Source organism: Pogona vitticeps, chromosome 8 (genome assembly GCF_051106095.1).
Source record: "Pogona vitticeps strain Pit_001003342236 chromosome 8, PviZW2.1, whole genome shotgun sequence".
Classification (NCBI taxonomy): domain Eukaryota; kingdom Metazoa; phylum Chordata; class Lepidosauria; order Squamata; family Agamidae; genus Pogona; species Pogona vitticeps.
In genome coordinates this window covers 1,419,096-1,438,701 of record NC_135790.1, presented here as the reverse complement: position 1 = coordinate 1,438,701, position 19,606 = coordinate 1,419,096, and the positions used below count along the sequence as shown (strand labels likewise).

Here is a 19,606-nt window from a genome sequence, read left to right as displayed (position 1 = left end):
TGCCTTGAGCCGGCCTCTGTTTGAAAGTTGGCTTCCAAAAGTTCCCAAGCAAATCTGTTTAGATATACAGTAGATGGTCGGGGGGGTGTGTGAGTTGTTGTTCCAGGGCCACTGCATTATAGGTGACAAAGCAGCATGTAACTGGTCAGAACTGTGTTGGCATTTGTACAGGGGTTTGCCTAACATTTTGCAGTCGGTTGACAAAGTGTCAGGAAAAGTTGGGGTACATGCCTGGTCACGTGTCTTGATTGCGCAGCCCTCGAGCATCTTGCCCATTAGCCACAATTAGCTGTGGCAAGTTAGAGAAATCTTCCCTGAATGCTGCCAGGACTCTGTAGTGTATAATGTTAACATATAACCAGTGTTGGCTTGGACTGAGTAGAGGATGTTGTAGGGACAGCTTGTCTCCCGAGACTGGGGGGGGAGTGCCTCACCCTGAAATTCCAGGGGTGGTGGGTGGTGGTCACAGGCAGCCTATGGACATCTGGCTCCATTGCAAGGTAGCCAACACAAGTGAGGTCTCAACATTCCAGCCATGCTTATTAACATGTTCACAGAAAACAATAGATCGTTAAGAGTCAGCTCTCCATTTGTTCTCTAGCATTTGAAGAAGTCGCTTAATTTATATAAATGCAAGCTTTGCACTCAGATGTAGGAAAATACTCCTATGAACGTGGAAGAATAGGCAACAGAGCAGGTTTCCTTGAATCAGATAGTTTTTAATAAAGCATACAAGAGTTTCCAGCGCTAATATTTCTTCACAAAAGACTACAGTAACCAGAACGAAACAGCAATACCCCAGCAGGACTCCGAACAGTGTAGCAAGTCAGAGAGGTATTTCCAAACATTGCTAAGTTCTGACTAGATATCGAGAGGAGGTCGGAGCAAAATCACTGGTCTCAGAAACCCCTGACTCACCATTGCACATGGAGGCAGTTCAGTATCAGCAGAGGGAAACAACAAATATATCAGCAGCCCAATCCATGTGCTCTTCTCAAGCTGCCAGTTCAGAAAAAGACAGTCCCCGTGCTGCCTTTTAGGACAATTGTCTTTATTATCAGCATTATATATATCTGCAATAGCATGTTCTTCTTCCATTCATAACTCCGTCTATGGCATAAGTATTTAGATCTATCTGCATTTCTTATAAAGAACAATCCCTTTACAAAACATACACACACACACACACACATACACCCCAAAATGGCTGTTGAGAGATTTCCTAATATCATCACAGCTGACACATTTTGTCACAATGGTCAAAATATTTCTGGATAAATGCAAACACAAAAGACATCAACCAAAATAAAAACAGAGGTGAGGGAAAAGCCACCAACCCAATAAACAATGGTTTTATGGCATAACCGTTATGTGGAGTCACAACAGCTAGGTACAGATTTAGGAATGGATATATAACAAGAGAAAGAGTTACACTGCCTCAAACTACATATGAGGAAATTAGTCAGAATACCCTATATGGCTCTGGAGGAAAACTTGCTTTAAAATCCCTAAAAACAAAACAGGAGGGGCAAAATCCAACCAGAGACGTCTTTGGTGGGAGCTGACCCTATTCTGATTATTCTATTGATTATTCCCATGCGATCGAAAGCTACCAAGTTGACGCCTATCTCTGTGATGCTATAAACCAGCATCACAAGCACAACGGGAGTCGTGCCCCGCGCGATGAGGCAGACATAGGAAGAGAGGACATGGGACAGCTGTCAGTGGAGATGCAAGGGAGGAAACCGGGAGTCCCAATTCAGAAAACACTGGGCAGCACCCACTCCGAAGATGCAGCCCGCCCCTCCTGCTGTCCTCAGCAAATATTAACCACATTTAAAGTGGAAATAGCATCACACAGCAAACTGAAAGATATTATCACTCACTCTTCTCTCTGGGGCTTAAATCCCTCCGTCTCCTTACTTTGCTAGGCAAAGCATTTTGGGCACCTGAGTCATAACATTCGAGCAGGGCTCAGGCACCGCAGTGAAACGTAAGTAACAGGTTCCCTCATTTGCTTTGCCTGCTATGGTTGGGCTGAGGACCAAGTGGAGGCAGGATCTGGCCAAGAGAGGCCCCAACCATGGCCAATCTGTGTTGTGCCAAGATCGAAGCACAACCTTTAAGACACCTGCACCCAATGAATCCCCGTTGGGAGCTTTCTGCTGCTCCTGCAGGTAAAAGGAGGGACACATACCCACTGACCAAGCTATATTCTGCAAAATGTTGGCAGGACATGGTTCCTGGAAATACTGTCCTGGCAAGCGGGGGCGCTGCGGGGAGAATGGCCTAGGGGGTGCCAGTGCAAAAGGAGGAGAGGGGAGATTCCCCCACCTGGCACGCCATGGTCCCGCCAGCGCCAAGACTTTCTTCTAGCTACTCTTACCCCCAGGAGGGACCCCTGCACTGAAAATTATCCTTAAGGCGTAAGCAATGTATGGCTGGAGGGTGGAGCCACAGCCCTACACCTGATGTTTTGTGACAATCCCGCCCCCATCCGCACCTGCTTCAAGAAGTGAAAGTGAAAACAGAAGTCAGGTCAAATGAACTTTTCAACGTCCTGGGGTTCCTGCATTTCACTGCAGCATCGTGCAGCTAGTGCTCTGTCCTCCCTACATCCTGATTCAAAGTTGATTCATTGAACCAGCTCCTGTGGAGCAGTCTTAGCCCACAAGGGCTGATCCGGGTGCTACAAAGGTCCGGCAGGAAGAAAAAGAGGAAACTTACCATAAGCACGTGGCGGGTTGTCACCTAAACAAAACAAGGAGGAGCTGGGTGTGAATTAAAATTTAACTCTGCTCTCCGAAAGTCTGCTACCTTTATAAAACAAAAGGAGGGCGGAAAATCATCACGTTTGTATTAGGTCAATACTGCACAGCAAAATTAGAATCATAAACCGACACTGCATTTCCGTTATAGTGTACATCACTCTTAATTCTGTGCTTCTAGACAACCCTACGTTAAGTGCAAATCATACGCCTACGTTTCCAGGCACCAAACTGTCTGATCCAGGAATGCAGGAGAAATGAGAGGAGACACAAAATTTAAAGATGCCCTCTTCCCCCTGGGGCCATGTGTGATGCATTCCCAGATTCAGAGGTGAATGGAGCAACTCAGTTACTCAAAGGAAACCTGGAGCTTCTCTGAGCTTTCAAATACAAATACAAGACAGCAGTAATGCAAGTCCTATTAGCACACAATTATTCATATGTATTTACCTTTGTGGAGTGATGTCTGATTTTTTGTAACAGTTAAACACCTTAATAATACTAGTGGCAAGGTCATGACTGATTAGAAGTGATTGTAACAATGTCATGATTTCCTTTTACAGTACACAGATCAAACCTAGAGAAGCTATTTCTCATGGGTTTTTTTTAAAAAAAGAGAAAAATCCCCCTCAAATTCTGTAGGAATCCAATAAAGCCAGGTCCCTTTGCTGAATGAGCAATTAATGAATCACATACACACACAAATTCACAACGGAGTAACATGGTGGGCTTCCATCAATAACTGAGTAAAGACTACATTTATCTCTTAATTCTATTCTGGAGCTATAACAGGATAAATTATTTTGCATTTCATCTTTCTCTCAAAACAGGACACTTTTGCAATATCAAAACAAATTTTAAAAAACCAAACCTTTCCCAATCTCACATAATCAAAGTAAAATCCTCAAATGGATGGTGCAGGAAACATTTCAGGAAAACATACTACAGCTCCTTAAAGGTGTGTTTCCTTGATTTAACTTATGCTTTTTGGAAAAGCTTTAGGAATCCAGCAGATACAACGGTGAACCGCCTTAATTCAAGACAGAACACTTCAGTGATGCATGCGCCATCCTCTGTTTTTGACAGTCGCGGTGCAAATGTTTGCACAGACACATGCTTTCAAGAATCCCACTTTCCAGACACACCGAACGGATATAATCATGATTAAACAACAGCAGTGATTCCTTCCTACTAGCTATTATTTACTGCACAGTTTTAGCAGCCAGAGCTGGCTTTGCAACAATTTTAAATACAGTAAAATTAAAAATACCAGCACCTGCTTGAGAGAGGAGGTAGGTGAGATTTCTCTGCTATCAGCCCAATTATTATTATTTTAAAATACAATCCAAAACTGCACCAGCAAACACAGTGCTTTATTTTGCCAAAAGCCGGGGGCTTCAGAGCTCCTGCTTTCTGGGAAGCCCTGGACCTTCAACCTTTAGATGGAGTGATGGGTTAGGAAAGGGCCGCCTGTAGACACCGAGAGGGAGAGCCGAGTAGCTTATGGGTGTTGAGGCAGCTCAAGTAATGCATAAAAGGTGCATGTTCACATGCGTATGACCACTCTTGTGAATCACTAAGCAGGTTCACGATTCCCCTGATGCAGATCTGTTTTACTGCAAAAGTCCATCATCTTCACTTCTTCCGCTACAAAATAACAGGATTTCCCGCATCTCTGGTTTCACTTCTGCAACATTCTGGGCCACAAGAAGCTTGCTATTTGTCACAGGATTACATCTAAGCATCCTCCACAGTGCAGTTACTTGTAATTGGCAGTAAAAGCAGGATACACAGATTCACACATCACATATTTCAACAGCAACAAAAAAGGTGAGACCCTTGTAGCCATCTTGCCCCCTTTTAAATGAAACACAACCATATTCTTTTGCCAGTCTGCCCCAGACCTCCACCACCCCTAATGAAAGTTCTGCATTTACACGAGCAAAGCGCTAGTGAGTTTGTTTGAAAGTACCATCGGGAGACGTCAGTGTTGTCACAAACCATTTCTCAACATAGAGGGACTTCAAAACAGAGCCTTCCCAAGAAGACACAATCCCCATTAAGCCTCCCTGCCAACTATCACGGTCGGAACGCAGGGCGGCATTTTCAGGAAAAGAGAAACAGATTTGATTCCCAGCCAGGATTTTGCTCATGAGGTTGAAATGTCCAAAGCAGAAACTCTACAGGACATTCCCTTCTCCCACGGACAAAAGACACAGCCCACTGCTCTCCCTCTAGGCAAACCCCATTAAATCAGACACAGGTTTGTGCTCCCAGCGGATCGTGCTCCATGGAGCAGACCTGTGAGTCTACCTGGACTTTACCAGGAGAGGCCATAAACCTGTCTGTCCCCCCTTGACTCGGTGCCGCGCTGGCTTTGGCAGTGAGTAGACTCACTCTTCAGATGGTAGAGAAGCAGTCCAGGTCCATTTCCAAGAGTAAGAGGTAAAAATGCCTGCGTCAAGGGAACTTTCACTGACAGGAGGTTTCTGAAAGTCTGGGTCCAGCCACATCGACCAGACAAGAACATGATGGTTCCTTCCCATTAAAAAGGCACATTGCAACCAAACTGACTGCAGGCACTCAGTTTGCCATAAAGGTCTGCACTTCAGAAGGATTTCTGCCACATGGACATCCCCCCCCCAGCTCTACAACACACCAGCTTCACGGATTGTCAGTCAAAGGCTAAGATTGTCCTTCATTGAACGGCCGGCGTTGAACTCCTGGGATTGTGTTGATTGTGGATCAAGGTGTTCGTAGAACCAGATCTTCACTTCTCAGAGGGGTCCCCAAGTTTTGCTGAGGCCAGCAGGAGTCAGATAACACAACCACACCATGACCACAGTCCTCACGGCAAAGAATAGGAGTTTTTTTAAAAAAACAAGAGGACAAAACCCAACAGAAACCCAAAGTTTCTTTCTCCAGACACATATATAAAAAAGGGTCTGCTTCATACAATTAGCTTCAAATGCATCAGAAAAAGAACTGCAGCAGACGTTTTCTTAATTAGCTTGTTGTATACAGACATTTCACTGTTAAATCCTCGACTCTCCCCACCACCACCCCATCCCATGAGCTCATGAACAAGGAAGCAGGGACGACAACGGCTGGCCTCACCCAACATTTGCACACACCCCTGGTCCCAATTTGCGATTCGGGTGTGTGCATTCGGTGCTGTTTCTGAAAGGGGAGTGTCCACTTACGGCCTTCCAGATCTTATACCAAACAAAGATACGTTGGGTTCACGAATGTCAAAAGCCAGAGGACGGCCAAATCCTGCTTCCCCACATATTATCTGGGATGCTGTAGAAGGGACTGATGCGGGACACACACACCCATGGACCTTTGTAGCTTTCATCCTGTTTTTAAAAGAATCCTATTATTCATGAGAAGAATTGCTCCCTGCGAGGAAATAAATAATAATTTTAGCAGTAATTATAATAACGGGGATGTTTTGCTGAAAGAGAGTTTGTCTGTGAAGACACAGGGAATGTTTTCTGGGAACATCCACTTCACACCGGAGGTCCCAGTGGACAAGGCCAGTGTTGCACACATCCCTAAGGCACACAAGCACACACCTTCTCCCGAGCCAACTGCAGAGCACGGGGGAGAGGGGGCCCCCCCTTCAGAACCCAGCAGGCAAGGTTTCTCTGAGGCCAAATCAAAAAGGAAACCCTTAAGCCTTTTATGGAGGAAGATGGGAGCAGTGGCCCTCGACCAAGTGGGGCTATTTTATCCACCAGTTTGCCACAGGCTTTCTCCTCCCCTGATCGCCTCTGCTTCAGCAAAAGAACAAGTTTTTGCCAATTATGAATTCTAAAGGGTGGGGGGGGAAGCTCTCACCTAAGAGAAGGTGACCACACTTTTGTGCGACTTAGGTCTCTAGGCTCTCTGCCTTTTCCTCACCGCTTCCCAAAAGGTTGAGAATTGGTTGAAATGCTCTCCAGCCAAATCCCAAGTCCTTGGCCTTACTCGTGTGTAAACACACATAAGCCTGCAGGTCAAATGAACGAGACAACAGATATTCCAAACATTAAACACCAAAAACAGGGCTTAGGAGTGCTAGAAGGTCATCTCAGCTGGAGACAAAAAACGGCACCCACCCACACACCCCCTACGCACACAGCAGAACCAAATGGAGGGAGCAGCCTTTTCTGCCCCTTTTGAGCTGGCCTATTACAGGCGCACAAGCGCACATACACACACCCATAGCACAGCCTGCAGAACCATTAAGAACATCTGTTTCAAGCCCAGCAGCTACTCATGTTGGAGTAAGACTTATTAGCATCAACCAGAGAAAAAAATGCACTTAGTCCTCTCTTCCCCAACCCCTTTTGTCTCTTGGTTGGAAAGAAGTAACTTCTCTTTTATCTGGGTCCCACTTTCCTCTTCTGGAATGATGTTCTCTATAGACGGTAGTGAATGCTAATATTAAGAGGTAATTCATTCTATTCAATATATTCATCATATAATTACTGGCTTAAATAAGGATGCCCCCAAACGTTGGGAACCAAGAGGGTCAGGCCAGGAAAAGACATTAGCTAAGAAAGAAAGAGAAGAAATGTAAAAAAAAAAAAAGAAAAGAAAATCCACCGCCTGGCAGATAAGCGCCTGAAACCAAGAGTTTCCTAAGGGTCACAGCAAAAGGAATTTTGACATTTTGTCCAGGGATGATGGAGTGGATAGTCTCGAAAGGCTTTTTTCAGAGAGCAACCGACTCAAACCCTGTCCCCAGTGAGAGTTTCCTTATGGCTTCTTCTTTCCCAATTTAGAAGGAAAGGGTGCAGAGGCAAAGGGATCGGCGCCGGGCAGCTCTTTCGTCCTGGAAGACAGAGAGGTCACGGAAACAGACCCGGCGATGGCCTGCTTGTTGGTCTGGGAGACCACTTTGTAAGCTGCGATGGGTTGGGCGTCACTGCCGTGGCTGCCGTCGGAGTTGTAGTGACGGGAGTATTTCGCCAGCGACTGCGGACGGAAGGGGTGGCTGGCCTTCGCACCCAAGACGCCATCTGGAGGGAGGGCTTGGCCCTGGAGGATGTCATTAGGGACGCTCCCCAGCTCCTTTGAAGGAGGGCCACGGGACCCTTCGGCTGCTTTTCCAGAACAAGGGGGGACACTGGAGGGTGCAACCCATGAAGATGCGGAGAACTGACCCTGAGGGCCGGGCGTTCCCTTGCCCAGGGTCGGGAACACAGGTTTAAGCCCATAAGCGGCCCCTCCTGGTACGGCTGGCATTTCCTTAGCCATATGATGTGATTTTAACTCTTCCTGGCTCTTCTTTTTTGTGAACGGGGCCCGGAGGAACACATCGCCCTCGTCTGGCGGCTTAGCAAACCCGGGGCTCTTCGAGACGAAGGGGGCTTTGGCGAAAATATCCGTATCGTCGGGGAGGGCTCTGGAGCTGCGGAAAGGCGCTGTAGCAAAGACATCTCTTTCGGCTGACGTTTGTCCCGGCTGCGGTGGCAAATCGCTGAGAAGAACGTGGCCGGACGCGGTCTGGGGAAGCGGTTGTAGATCCAAGCTTCCTCGGGGAAGGCTCTCTCGCTCCGGATGTTGGGGGTTCATCCTACAAGCCTCTTCCTCCTCTTCGGAGTCCATCAGCAGAGGTCTGGACCCACTGCAATCCAAAGGATCCCCTTCGTGGTCCGTCCCTTCCCCCTCACTGCTGTGGAAAGAGTTGTTGCTCGAAGGGCCGCCCATTGTGAAGTAGTCGGCTTCCTCTCCGCCCGGATCCAGCCCGTCCAGCATCTCAGGTGGCTTCTGGCTGTTCAGCAGGAAGCCCCTGGAAGCAGCTCCACCTTGACCATGTTCAGTAGCAACCACAAAATATACGGTCGCGTCCTCCTGAAGACCTACAAAGTACAAAGCAAAGACTTATTACTTTTCGGGCTTCAGATTTCAATCTCAGCAGAACTAAATCACAGATGCATGATGATGTTCTGTTGAAAACTAGCAGCACATATGGAAGGAGAAATATATTCAAAATTAAAATATATATATATAGATATATAAAGATATATGCATATATATGCAAAGATGGAACCAGGTAAGTTACATCAGACAGACGTCAGCACAACTCTGCAGTTCCTCACATTTCAGAACCCCACAAAATGTGTGTTAGAGATGGAAGATGGAAGATGTTACAAATACACAGACATTCAAAGCCTCATTCAAGCCTCTGCAGAAGACCAAAGGGGAGAGAAGATTGCGGCCCAGGAAATCTCCCCAGCAGATCTTGGCGGGACAGCAAGCTTTGTTCCGTTGGTTTCATGTTGGATTTCTCGGGTTAGATTTTGGTTACTTTTGCTCATCTTTCTCTTGCTGATGATCTGCTATCATATTGTTTGGATTTCCTATTGGCTGTAAGCCACCCAGAGTAGTGACTTGCGTTAATAAGGCAGTACAGAAATACATGAGATAAATAACTAAGCAAGCAAGGAAGACAAGTTTCTAGCCCTCATGAATTTGGAGCGGGGAGGAAAGAAAACGGTGTGGCCAGTTTCTCCTAAGCAACAGTGGGTTCAAATGGGGTGGACACAAGCCGTAGAGAAGCATCCCTCCACTATCCTAGCCCATCGCCATAGAGTTTTCCCCCTCCCCACCCTTCTCTGTCTACTGGAAGGTCTACGATTCCCACTCGTCCTCTCTCAAACCATGCAACAGCAATAACAATAACCAAAGAAAAAATGTTTGGAGGGGAGGTGGGGGGGGGAAATCAAGTTGCAGAAGCAAAATAAAATGCAGGAAATTTTGATTTAGGGGGGAACAAATGGAAACAGATACTTGCAACCTGTGTCTCTTAAGGGTTCTAGATGTTAACTGGAACATCTCGGAGCCACCAAAGTATCTTTGTGAAGGGCCATTAACTACACTGCAAAAAGATGCTTCCTCTCTTCGGAGGACTTTGCTGGCGGGACCGTCAAGCACCCGCAGTCAGAGGGACTGCTAATTATCACTGGTGGGTGGTGGAGGAGGACTCCGCGGGGGGCTGTCTTTGCTTCTCTTGAGGTCCCAACCTGATCAGTACAAGGAACAGGTCGCAGAATGACTGGCAGAATCCAGTGTCAAGTGCACAGAATTCACGGCTGCAGCTGAGTGGGCACACCTTCACACTTTTCAGCAAAGACTGGAGATCCTCAGTCGTGCTTTTTTTATGGGGGGGGTGACCGAGGGTCAGTGGTCCGGCTGCAGTTCCCGGCTCACAACATAAGGCAGGTGGGAGGAACTCGGCCTTCCTGCTACCTCACCACAAGAGCCGGACGTTTGTTCTTAGGGGAGGGGAGGGACCCGATGGACCACACAGACACTGATCAGAACACAAGACCGCTTACCTTCCAGGGAAGAGGAGCAGGTTAATCATGGCACTGGATTCGTGTTAGAAAGAGGACAGGAGAAAAGGTACATGTGAAAAACTAAACCATTAGGACAGACTTCGTTGGGAAGGATGAGGAGAAAGCAGAATCTCCTGTAAGTTTTGGGACTCCTGCCAAGAATGTGGATATATCTGAGAACTGCAGGCCCTATGGATGAGGGAGTCCAGCCCCTATCAAGGAGGCCCAGCGGGGAATCGAACTCCCAGACCTCAACCCCTGAGCTATCGAGCAGTTCCTTGCTCAGCCAAGGTTAGCTTTGCGTCAACTGTAAAGAGATCATCTTTGTAAATAGAGTTCCTGGGGGTCTGTTTCTTCTGCGTGTCCCTGATCTTTGGTGCTCTGGAGGACACAAGCTGCTTCCAGGAGAGGGTTGTCAAGGGCACTAACCCCCCAACCCCTTTTTCCCATGATCAAAGACAGGACTCCAGAGAGAAGCGTGAAAATCAGTTCTTTATTGAAAGACCAAGCACCTGGATACATTACACTGTAAATACAGGGCCACTGGAGAGAAAAGACGGACATGTTCATATCACACGTACAGAAGAAGGGTTTCTTCCAGAAGCCAAATTAGATAATATTCGGCAACTCTTATTTTCCCCCTATGTATTTCCAGGATACCCAGGACCGCCAGAAAGACAAACAACTGAGTCCTGAGTAATCTCTGGAGGCAAAAAAAAAAAAATAATAATGTTGAAACTGAGGCGGTCCTACTTTGGGCACATCATGAGAAGACAGGATTCTTTGGAGAAGATAATAATGTGGGGAGAAGTCGAAGGCAGCAGGAAAAGAGGAAGGCCAAATATGAGATGAACTGCCTCCCTAAAGGAACCCACAGGACTGAGTCTACAAGAGGTGAGCAGGGCTGTTGAGGAAGAGGAGGAGATCCCTCTTCATGGGGTCACCATGAGTCAGGGGCAACTTGATGGCACATAACAACACAATTCCCATTAGTTCCCTTGGAACAGTAAGTTGGCAACCCAACAAAACAAAACAAACTCCTCCAGAGGTGTAGGGGCAGATCTTGAAGCATGGCTGTTTCCTCCCCATTCCTCATAGCCATGCAGGGCAAGGAGTGTTTCAGCTCAGTTGATCTCACATCTATCCATCTGCCTGTCTCCGTATTCTGGGAGTTGTATTTTGTATTACAACCAGAATGATTATTGTTTTTTTTTAAACTGAAAGTCAATCTTCACCAGCTCAGAAACAACAGGGAAGCCTACAGTGGAGTGGAGAAGCAGACCATGTCATGGCCCTGCTAATTAAAGCATCCCCAAACGCCAACCTGGTCAAACCTGGGTCCCCTACACCCAACTGTCTTACCCTTCCCCAGAGGCACCCTGTGTTGCATGGGGTGTAATATGGAATTTTCAACAACATCGCTCCTTCTCTCTTTCTCTATAAAGGTTACTACAAGATTCTTCCTTGTCTTTTTTTCAAAAACAGACTGAATAGCAACATAAAGAACAGTGCTTCTGACCATGCACTCAATGGGTTAGGATTTTATATCTTACATAGATATTCTTGATCCTAGAAAAATTTATGCTGTTCCTTCCTCTTGGGCAGCTAGAGATGGTGTGAGGATCCACCTGATGCTGCTGCTGCTGCTGCTAAGATACCCTCCTATGATTCCAGCAAATCCTTAGATGCTCAGGGGGGATCTTAGATATGGAAAGCAAGGACAGCCAAAGCCTTGGGATCCTCCTTCTGGTAGCAAAGAAAAGCAAAGCAAAAACGCCCCCATATGCATTCAGCACCTCATGCAGACGTGATCTCACTTGTGCTTCTATTTCGGTCAAAAAAAGAAGCTGGATTTGACTTTTTGGCTCGTGAGTCCCACGAGAAACAGATGAGCTACGCCTGGCTTCAACAAGCTGTGTGAAGTTAAAAAGCCACGGTAACATTATGAAAGCAGCATATGAGCGGGCGAATGAATGGCATCTGTTATTACCCGTCTCATTTTCTGCAACCTGAAATTAAATTTAAGCAAATGTTTACAATCCTCATAAATATTAGCCCTTGTCCAGGGACTTGAGTGTTAAAAATGTTTGACATACAGAATCTCAGTTATTTATTTTATTTATTGGCCAGGTGGCTCTACCTTATCCCCCACATTGCCAGGTTTTACAGAACAAGTCTTGCCGAAGGGGACTTTTTACAGGCAGAGTGAATGATCTTTATGGTGACAAGGGCCAGATTACCGCCAGGACATGGCCAGCATCCTCTAATCCAGAAATACAACTTTCCCTCTTTCTAGCCATTTTATCCACTGAAACCCACTGCATACGGCCAGGCCACACAGCGTCCTGCTTTGCTTGGTGCAGAACCACCCACCCACCTCCATATCAAGGTCTAATCTTTGGCGTCAATGGGAGCAGTATATAAATTCAAGTGATAAACAATAAATAAATAAAGTATTGCAATTCCACCCCCCCTTTCATTGCTGGCATTAAGTGTAAATTGTGTAAATCACAGAGGTAAATTTCCATAAATAAATGAGTTGCTAATTTTGTTCCACATTGTGTGCCAGCGATACGGAATACAAGGTGACTGGAAGTAGAGTCAATTGAAGAAGAAAAAAAAGATTTTAAAAAACAATTCCTGTCTCTTTTTCCCACGGTAATCAAACCTAAGTGAGTGCAATCCTTCAAAAACTCTCACTGCTACGTGTAAGAGACTCAGGCATTCCCAGGGCAAGCCAGCAAACAGTGTTGTTTTCCTTTTGCTTTATACTGCTCAGGGATTCCCCGATCATTCAGCATACACTCCAATTGCTTTCCATACTATTTTGGACACTGAGGCACTGTATACGCCGGAGAGTGTCCATTTCCAAGAACGTGACTGATGGGGCCTTTCTGGGACAGTGAAAGAGCAGCATCGCAAACTGAAGATGGGAGAATGGAGACACCCCCACCACTGCCGCTGATCAACTGCTGGCATGCATTCCCACCGCCTTCCCACCCATTTACATCCACCCATTGATGACTCCAGGTGAAGCAAGTGCCTGCTCAGGATTGAAAGCGGGAACTCTCTGCACATGCTCTAGCGGCACAAAATGGCTAGCTTTTCCCTGCCCTTCTGCAGGTCTCTCCCACAAAATCCATCTCTAACAGGAAGCCCTTTCCAGGCCATTACGCCTTCCCACCCAGTTCAAACCAACACAGCACGCTCTCTCTGTCAAGCCATCCCTGTCCTTTGACCCAGACCTTAATCAGGGACATCCCAGCGGGCAGAGATGACACTCACAACACAGTGAGCTGTGGCTGGTGGTCTATCTACCGCCCCCTACTTTCCAAGCTGCTGTGGGTCCCTGAATTGGAGGTGGTAGATATTTCAAACAAAATGAAATAGATCAATAAATGGATGATGCTCAGCTCTCAGGTTCCTCACATCTCAGCTCTCCAGCCCCGCCCCACCTCTCTCTCTCTCTCTCTCTCGTTTTCTCATATATAACCTGACTTCACATTCAATTAAGTGAGACCACTTCTGGCTTGCAGTGCAAGTATCTCATGCTTTCGACTTGCAAGTACCTATGCCAACGGAAAGCACCTTCAGCAACCCCACTGGAATCCGTAATGTGTTATTTCTCCCTATAAGCCACCTATCAAGGCTTATCTTGTAAACTGGGTCTGTCCATCACATTTCTCTGTTCCCTGGCCCACTCCAGTCAAAGGCACCAGAATTCAGCCTATAAGCCCCCGGATACATGACAGGGTCTAACTGGGCCAATGCACAACAATTCTCCATAAGAACATCAGTTCTGGCCATGAAGCAATCTCTGGATTCGAAACAGGCCTGCAGGTTTTTGTTTGTTTGTTTTTGTTTGGGAGGAGAAAGGCAGGGTACAAATATTTTAAATAAATAAATATTTTAATCCCTCCACCTTTATTGGACCATTAAGACACCCCAAAACAGGTAACCTTTCTAGTCATGAGGCTGGGTATTACAGAACATAGAGATGGGATGGAAGAGGGCAAAAATCATCCCAGCCTAGAAGCTGAGGCATAAGGATTTGTAGTTCAGCATCTCAAGATGGAACCCCCAAACTTGATTTTACAAAATAAGCTTTTTCTTTTCTCTTTTGACTATCTAGACCCGTTGTTGACCTATCCCAAGGAAGGTCAATGGTTCCAGTAAAGACGCAGACAGAGTGCAAAACGGCATATCCTCTAGTCTAGGGCTTAGAATGTATGTGTGTCTCTCTGCGAGAGAGAAGGGAAAATTGCTTTCCCCCCCCCATAAATGTCCACTCATAGGACAGTCCAAAGGCCTTTGGGTGCTAGAAACATAAAATGCGGATTGCTCCTCCCCTGGCACTGCTGCAAATAAAAAGGCCATTTTTGCTGCTGCTTAAATGGAGCTCTAAAATGTGCAACTAGGAGCCCCACCCCACCTCAAAGCAGGGAGTGCCAAGCAAGGACAATGATCGCTGCCCATCATAAAACTGAACGAGAGTTGCGGGGATAACAAGCACCACCCAATAAATGCTCAAAGCTTAGTGGGCCTATGACAATCTTAAAAAATAATAATAACAATGCAAAGAAGCCATAACCTTCAGGGAATTTTTTTTTTCAAGAGGCTAAAAATCATTCCCAGAATTTAAGTCTTGTGCTGTTTATTAAATAATCTGCTACATGTGATTTCAATAGATTTTGATCAGTTCATAAACCTTAATACAGGATAAATAATTTCCCCCGTCTTATTTTGCCCGGTAGGATGAATTCCACTATTTCTGGAAAAGGGGGGAAAAGGAAGAAGAAAATATCCCAACACCCCTCCCACTTGTTTCGTTAATAGCGCTACTCGCAAGCAAACACCGTCTTTTGTAACTTCCAGAACTCTTCAACAAGTTCAATTAGACTTAAAATGTTAAACATTCTTTTTCAAAAGTACTTTAATTCACTGAAATGTTCTCTTTTTTTTGGTTTCTAATATACAGCAGGTGGTTTACTTTGTTTAAAAAAATCCATTCTTTTTCTTTTTCCATATATTTTTAGTATCTGACTATACAATAACGTTCTATCTAAAGCTTTGCCCCACGTCCTCCGTGTCCCCAGACGCCTGTGCTTTAGGAATCAAAAGTCAAAAACAACCCTTCCCGCACACCCAACCCCTCCGAGAGAGAGAGAGAGAAAAAAAAAATAGAAAGTTCTATCAACAATTTGACTAAGATAATTTCCATAACTTTGTCATGTAAATTAAGAAAGTGCAGCAAGGAACATGCCCATAGACATTACACATCACACATTAGCAATACTTTTGATCATGAAACGTGTAGGTAGGTTTTAGAAAGATCCAGAGAGAACTGACATGACAGTTAGGTTTTATTTACACAATTTGTTAAGCTAATTGGGAGAGGTTCGGATGGGATTCAGGAGGGGGGAAAGCTGAAGAAAAATACTCAGGGACATTGTCAAAGTCGTTCCTTCCTGCAGGAGAGGCTGAGACACCTATTGAGTTCATTCATACTTTCACACATGGGAAAACTGCACTTATTTTTTTACCAATACAGTTACATACACATACACAAAGTTAGCTTTAAGCTAAGAGTTATTCAACTACGGAATATAAGGATGGTCCCTCTCTTCAGGAAGAACCTCTCAAGGGCAACCGTTAACTTTGGGCTTGAAGACCAGAAGCGGATGAAAAGAAGTTCACTCTATCCAGGAGTTGGAGGCAACGGAGGTGGAAAGCAAAGGTAAAACCCATTCAGGTACACCTAAGCTGGAAAGTCTTCACGGGCTGACAAGGGGTGCATGCTAGTTCTACGAAGACTGAAGGACCTGGGTCATGAGCCCAATGATTTTTTGGAAAAGGGGAAAACATGGCTCCCTATTAAATGGTTAACACCATATGCAGTGAACAAGGGAGACGGGGGGGGAAGGTGAAAAGAAAAGAGAAACCCCCCAACAACTTCACCTGGTGGAAAATCTGACATGGACATCACAATCTACAGGATCCCTCCACAGACCGTCCCCTCCATGGTACAGGTATTGTTTTTCAAAGCCCCTCTTCAGCCGAGAGTTCACGCAAGGAAAAGGGTCTCAAAGTCATGCTTTTTTACATATTGAGATGTTTCACAAAGATTATTTTGCATGGGATAATTTCTGTAGCTTTAGTAGTACTTATTGGTTTATTTATGTAGCACAGTCCGTTCCTACGCAGATGGCAAAACAGGAGGCTAGGGAGGAAGGGGGGGGTCCTTTCTCTACCACCACCAGCACTGCAGAGATCAAAATATCTTTGTCTGCTCAGCTCACTTCTGGCTGCAGGCGATGCCTTGGCGATGCCCAAGGCCTTCCTGAGCAGATTGCCCGCTACAAAGAGGCTTCCCTCTTTCTGCAGACCTTTCCCGTCTTTAACCTTCGGACCAGGAAAAGGGTTCGCTTTGGCAGTCTCTAAACTGGGGACGGGGCTGGCAGGGAGCAAAAGGTCTCTCCCCTTTGGAGGCGTTGCTAGCGAGGATCGCCTATAGATTACATGGACCTCGTTGATGGTTAGGGTTCTGCTGGAGCTTAAGAGGGCAAATTGGCGGCACAGAAGTTAATAGACGGTAGCGCTGCCTCGGGCGTAGGCTTGGTAAAGAGAAATGCACACCAGGGCGCTAGCGGTCTGCATGGCGGATGTGCTGGAAGGAGAGGGGCTGAGTCAATGCCAACGGCGGGCGCAACGGGTGGACCAACTCCTTCCCCTCTGCAGGGTTATTTCAAATGAAGGAAACAAAACCACAAATCACCCCACTAAAGATTAGCTCCATTGGAAAATTAAAAAAAGAAAGAGAGAGAGAGAGAGAGAGAGAGAGAGAGAGAGAGAGAGAGAGAAGGAAACCCAAAGACAACACATCGGATTTAGGTACGTTACAGGAACCGCCCCGGTTACTGAGTGACGGCTACAGGTCTATGAGCTGATCCACTAGCAGGAGAGATCTGGCTAGGTTGGGAAGGCTGGGCTCAGAGCCGCCGCTGCTGTTTCTAGAATGCCCACCTGAAAGGGTGAGAGACAGCAATTCAGTACGGAGAGCAAGAGACACCAACCCACAAGCATACAAACAAAGCCAAAAAGGGGAGCTTGCTTTTATACCAAAGTAAATAAAGGGAGGCACACGAGCAAAGAAATAATTAAAAAAAAAATTAAAAAGGAAGAGCAAGCTAAAGAGTAGAAGATCTACGCAGGCTCGGCTCTGTTAGAACGGCTGTCGTTGGCACCAAAAGGCTGGTGGGGTCCCCCAGATGTGGCTCCCGGGAAGGTGCCCCTCCTCGGCAAAATTAAGCCATCTTCGCTGCACCCTGTGGTCTTTCGGTGAAACCATATCCCTGATGCACCACCTACTGCACAGAGGAACTGAGGGGTGGAGGGACAGGTCCGCAGCTTCCCCCTCCCCAAAGAGTTTGATTTGGTTCTCAAAATGGTTCTGGAACATAATTAGAGGCGGTCAGAAAGAAGGCAGGATGGATGGGGGTATTGTGAAGCAGATGGTACTGAAGGCCGTCTGTGGAACAGATTCCTTCCACTTGTTCTGGGTCACAGAAAACAGCAGCTGCTCCCTCAAGGGCAGGAAATGGATTGGGGCCCTGAGCCCTGCTCTTCTCCCGGTGGGACCCTCAATGGACTGAGCAGCAAGGCAAAGAGGACACTGACAGGAGAGGAGAGGGCCCCTACGTGGGGTGGGTTTGGGGCGAACAGACACGGCTTGGAGGTGACAGAGAAGACCATCTCTGAGCCAGAAAGAAGTGGGGTGCCAGAGTGCTATGGGGCACAGCAGGCTCTATGATCTGCTTCCCACACAGGAATCCCTGCAGGAGTGCTAGCTGAACTCCTTTTGAATGGATGCTTGTTCTGCCCTCCATGGCAAAGCAGGGGATTTTAGAGTTGTTTTTAGAGATGAACACGGACCGTGTGCCAAAGAATCACCAACTCGTTCCGTGAGCACGGGGGGGTGGGGGGTGGGTCGTGAAGGCTAACGGGGCCTCTTTCTGTCAGTCGCTGCCATGCAGGCTACAGAGGAAAAGCTGCCTTGGAGACCCGAGAGGTGTGTTGATATGATGCCATAGGGCAGGGAGAGCAAAATTCTGTGCAACCAGCATCAGATTCTTGTGTGGACCTATGGAAATTTAGAATCTTGCTCCTTGGTTCTAAGATCCTGAGGTCTGACATATCATTCTTCAAATTAAAAAAAAACACACACCAAAATTTAGATTTCAGAGAGGTGTTGGGAATGGCCTTTTGAAATGGCCCCCCATCACTTGCTCAGAGGTAGTTTTGTACGTGATCAGAATGATGTGGAGAAGCTGCACCTTATAGGAGATTTTATCAAAAGACAGAGGGCTGTTCCTATCTCCTCTGGGTTCCTGTGCCCTTATGGACAACAATTAGGCGGGAATCAAAAGTGACTCGGGGTCATCAGATACAGAAGCTGGCAATACTGCCTGGAAATCTCAAGCCCACCCTCCTCCCCCACCCCGACTGAGTCGCTTACCTTGTGAATTTTTGGATATCAACACAGGGATGGGGTCAAACTCATCGTCTGCCACTTTTTCAGAGCCCTCAGAGATATCAAAGCCCGATATCAGGTTAGTAGCTTCTGTAGCATGGTGGGGAGGGTGGAAACAATCACAAAATAAAAAGGAGCAAAAAGATAGAACAGAGAAAGCTGGTTAGAAGCCGCCAAAACCACATTCGCTGCATGTGTTTTGTTAAAGGTTAGAAGCTAGGTTTTTTTTTTTTTTTAATTGCTCAGGGTGAAAAAGAAATTTACCGGGCATTCATAGAAGTTGGAAAAGGGAAGCAGGACATAAATATGAAAAAAAAATCATTGGGGAGAGGCGGGGGGGGGGGGGAAGAAGCAATAGAGGCAGCAATAAGCTAGACTAAATCAGAGTGAGCACTTAGTACCTCTCCTAAGAACTCCAGGCTTGTAAGAGGAAAGAAGAGGCGGCGAAGAGGCGGACAGTCTTGAGTTCTGGTCCAGAAGAAACGGTGGCCGCTATGAGACTAGCCCCTGGACAGGTGGATCGTGAGAAGTTCAACGTTCCCAAGGGGGGCAGAATTTTTGAGACAGAGACACTCTGCCACCGGTTTCAAGGCGGGCAGTTGCTCCTTGGTCTTCTCAACACAACGTATGGCGCTGCTACATGTGCATTCATATTGTACAAGCTCACCCTTCACCCCCAAAGCAGGCTCATCCCCCCCGTGGCCCCCATGTTTGGGTGACCGTTAAGTTCCGAGGCACCTTCTGACCAAGAAGGGGGTTGGCTTCCTGGACATTTTATCTGAAACCGGAGTGAGATCTGGAAGCAACCCGCCTTCGTGGCCTGGAAATCTGGGATGGCGGAGAACTTGGGAACCACCGCCCCCCGGGACACAGCATCTCCGGGGCACCAGAAGCAGCCCTGGTGTGATGCATTTGCAAGTGTGAAAACCTCCTCAAGAGTAAGCCGTGCTCATGAGAGAAGTCGTCTCTCTTGTTAG

The 19,606-nt window shown here is 46.6% G+C and overlaps 1 protein-coding gene across 9 annotated transcripts in view; it reads right to left on the bottom strand.

Annotated features, from left to right (window-relative positions):
• Positions 1-698: 698 nt before the first annotated feature.
• AAK1 (AP2 associated kinase 1) overlaps positions 699-19,606 on the bottom strand; it is a 69,743-nt gene continuing 50,835 nt past the window's right edge. For 6 of the 9 annotated variants that reach the window (XM_072978842.2, XM_072978843.2, XM_072978844.2 and 3 more), the window contains 2 exons: positions 18,615-18,719; positions 15,015-17,122 (listed from right to left, as the gene is read on the bottom strand). In XM_072978842.2, the coding sequence (XP_072834943.2) occupies positions 17,028-17,122; positions 18,615-18,719 (200 nt within the window). In that variant the 3' untranslated portion in view covers positions 15,015-17,027. Of the gene's footprint in view, positions 8,621-15,014; positions 17,123-18,614; positions 18,720-19,606 lie in introns of those variants that run through there. The other 3 variants (XM_078379701.1, XM_078379700.1, XM_072978841.2) reach the window with 1 other exon arrangement.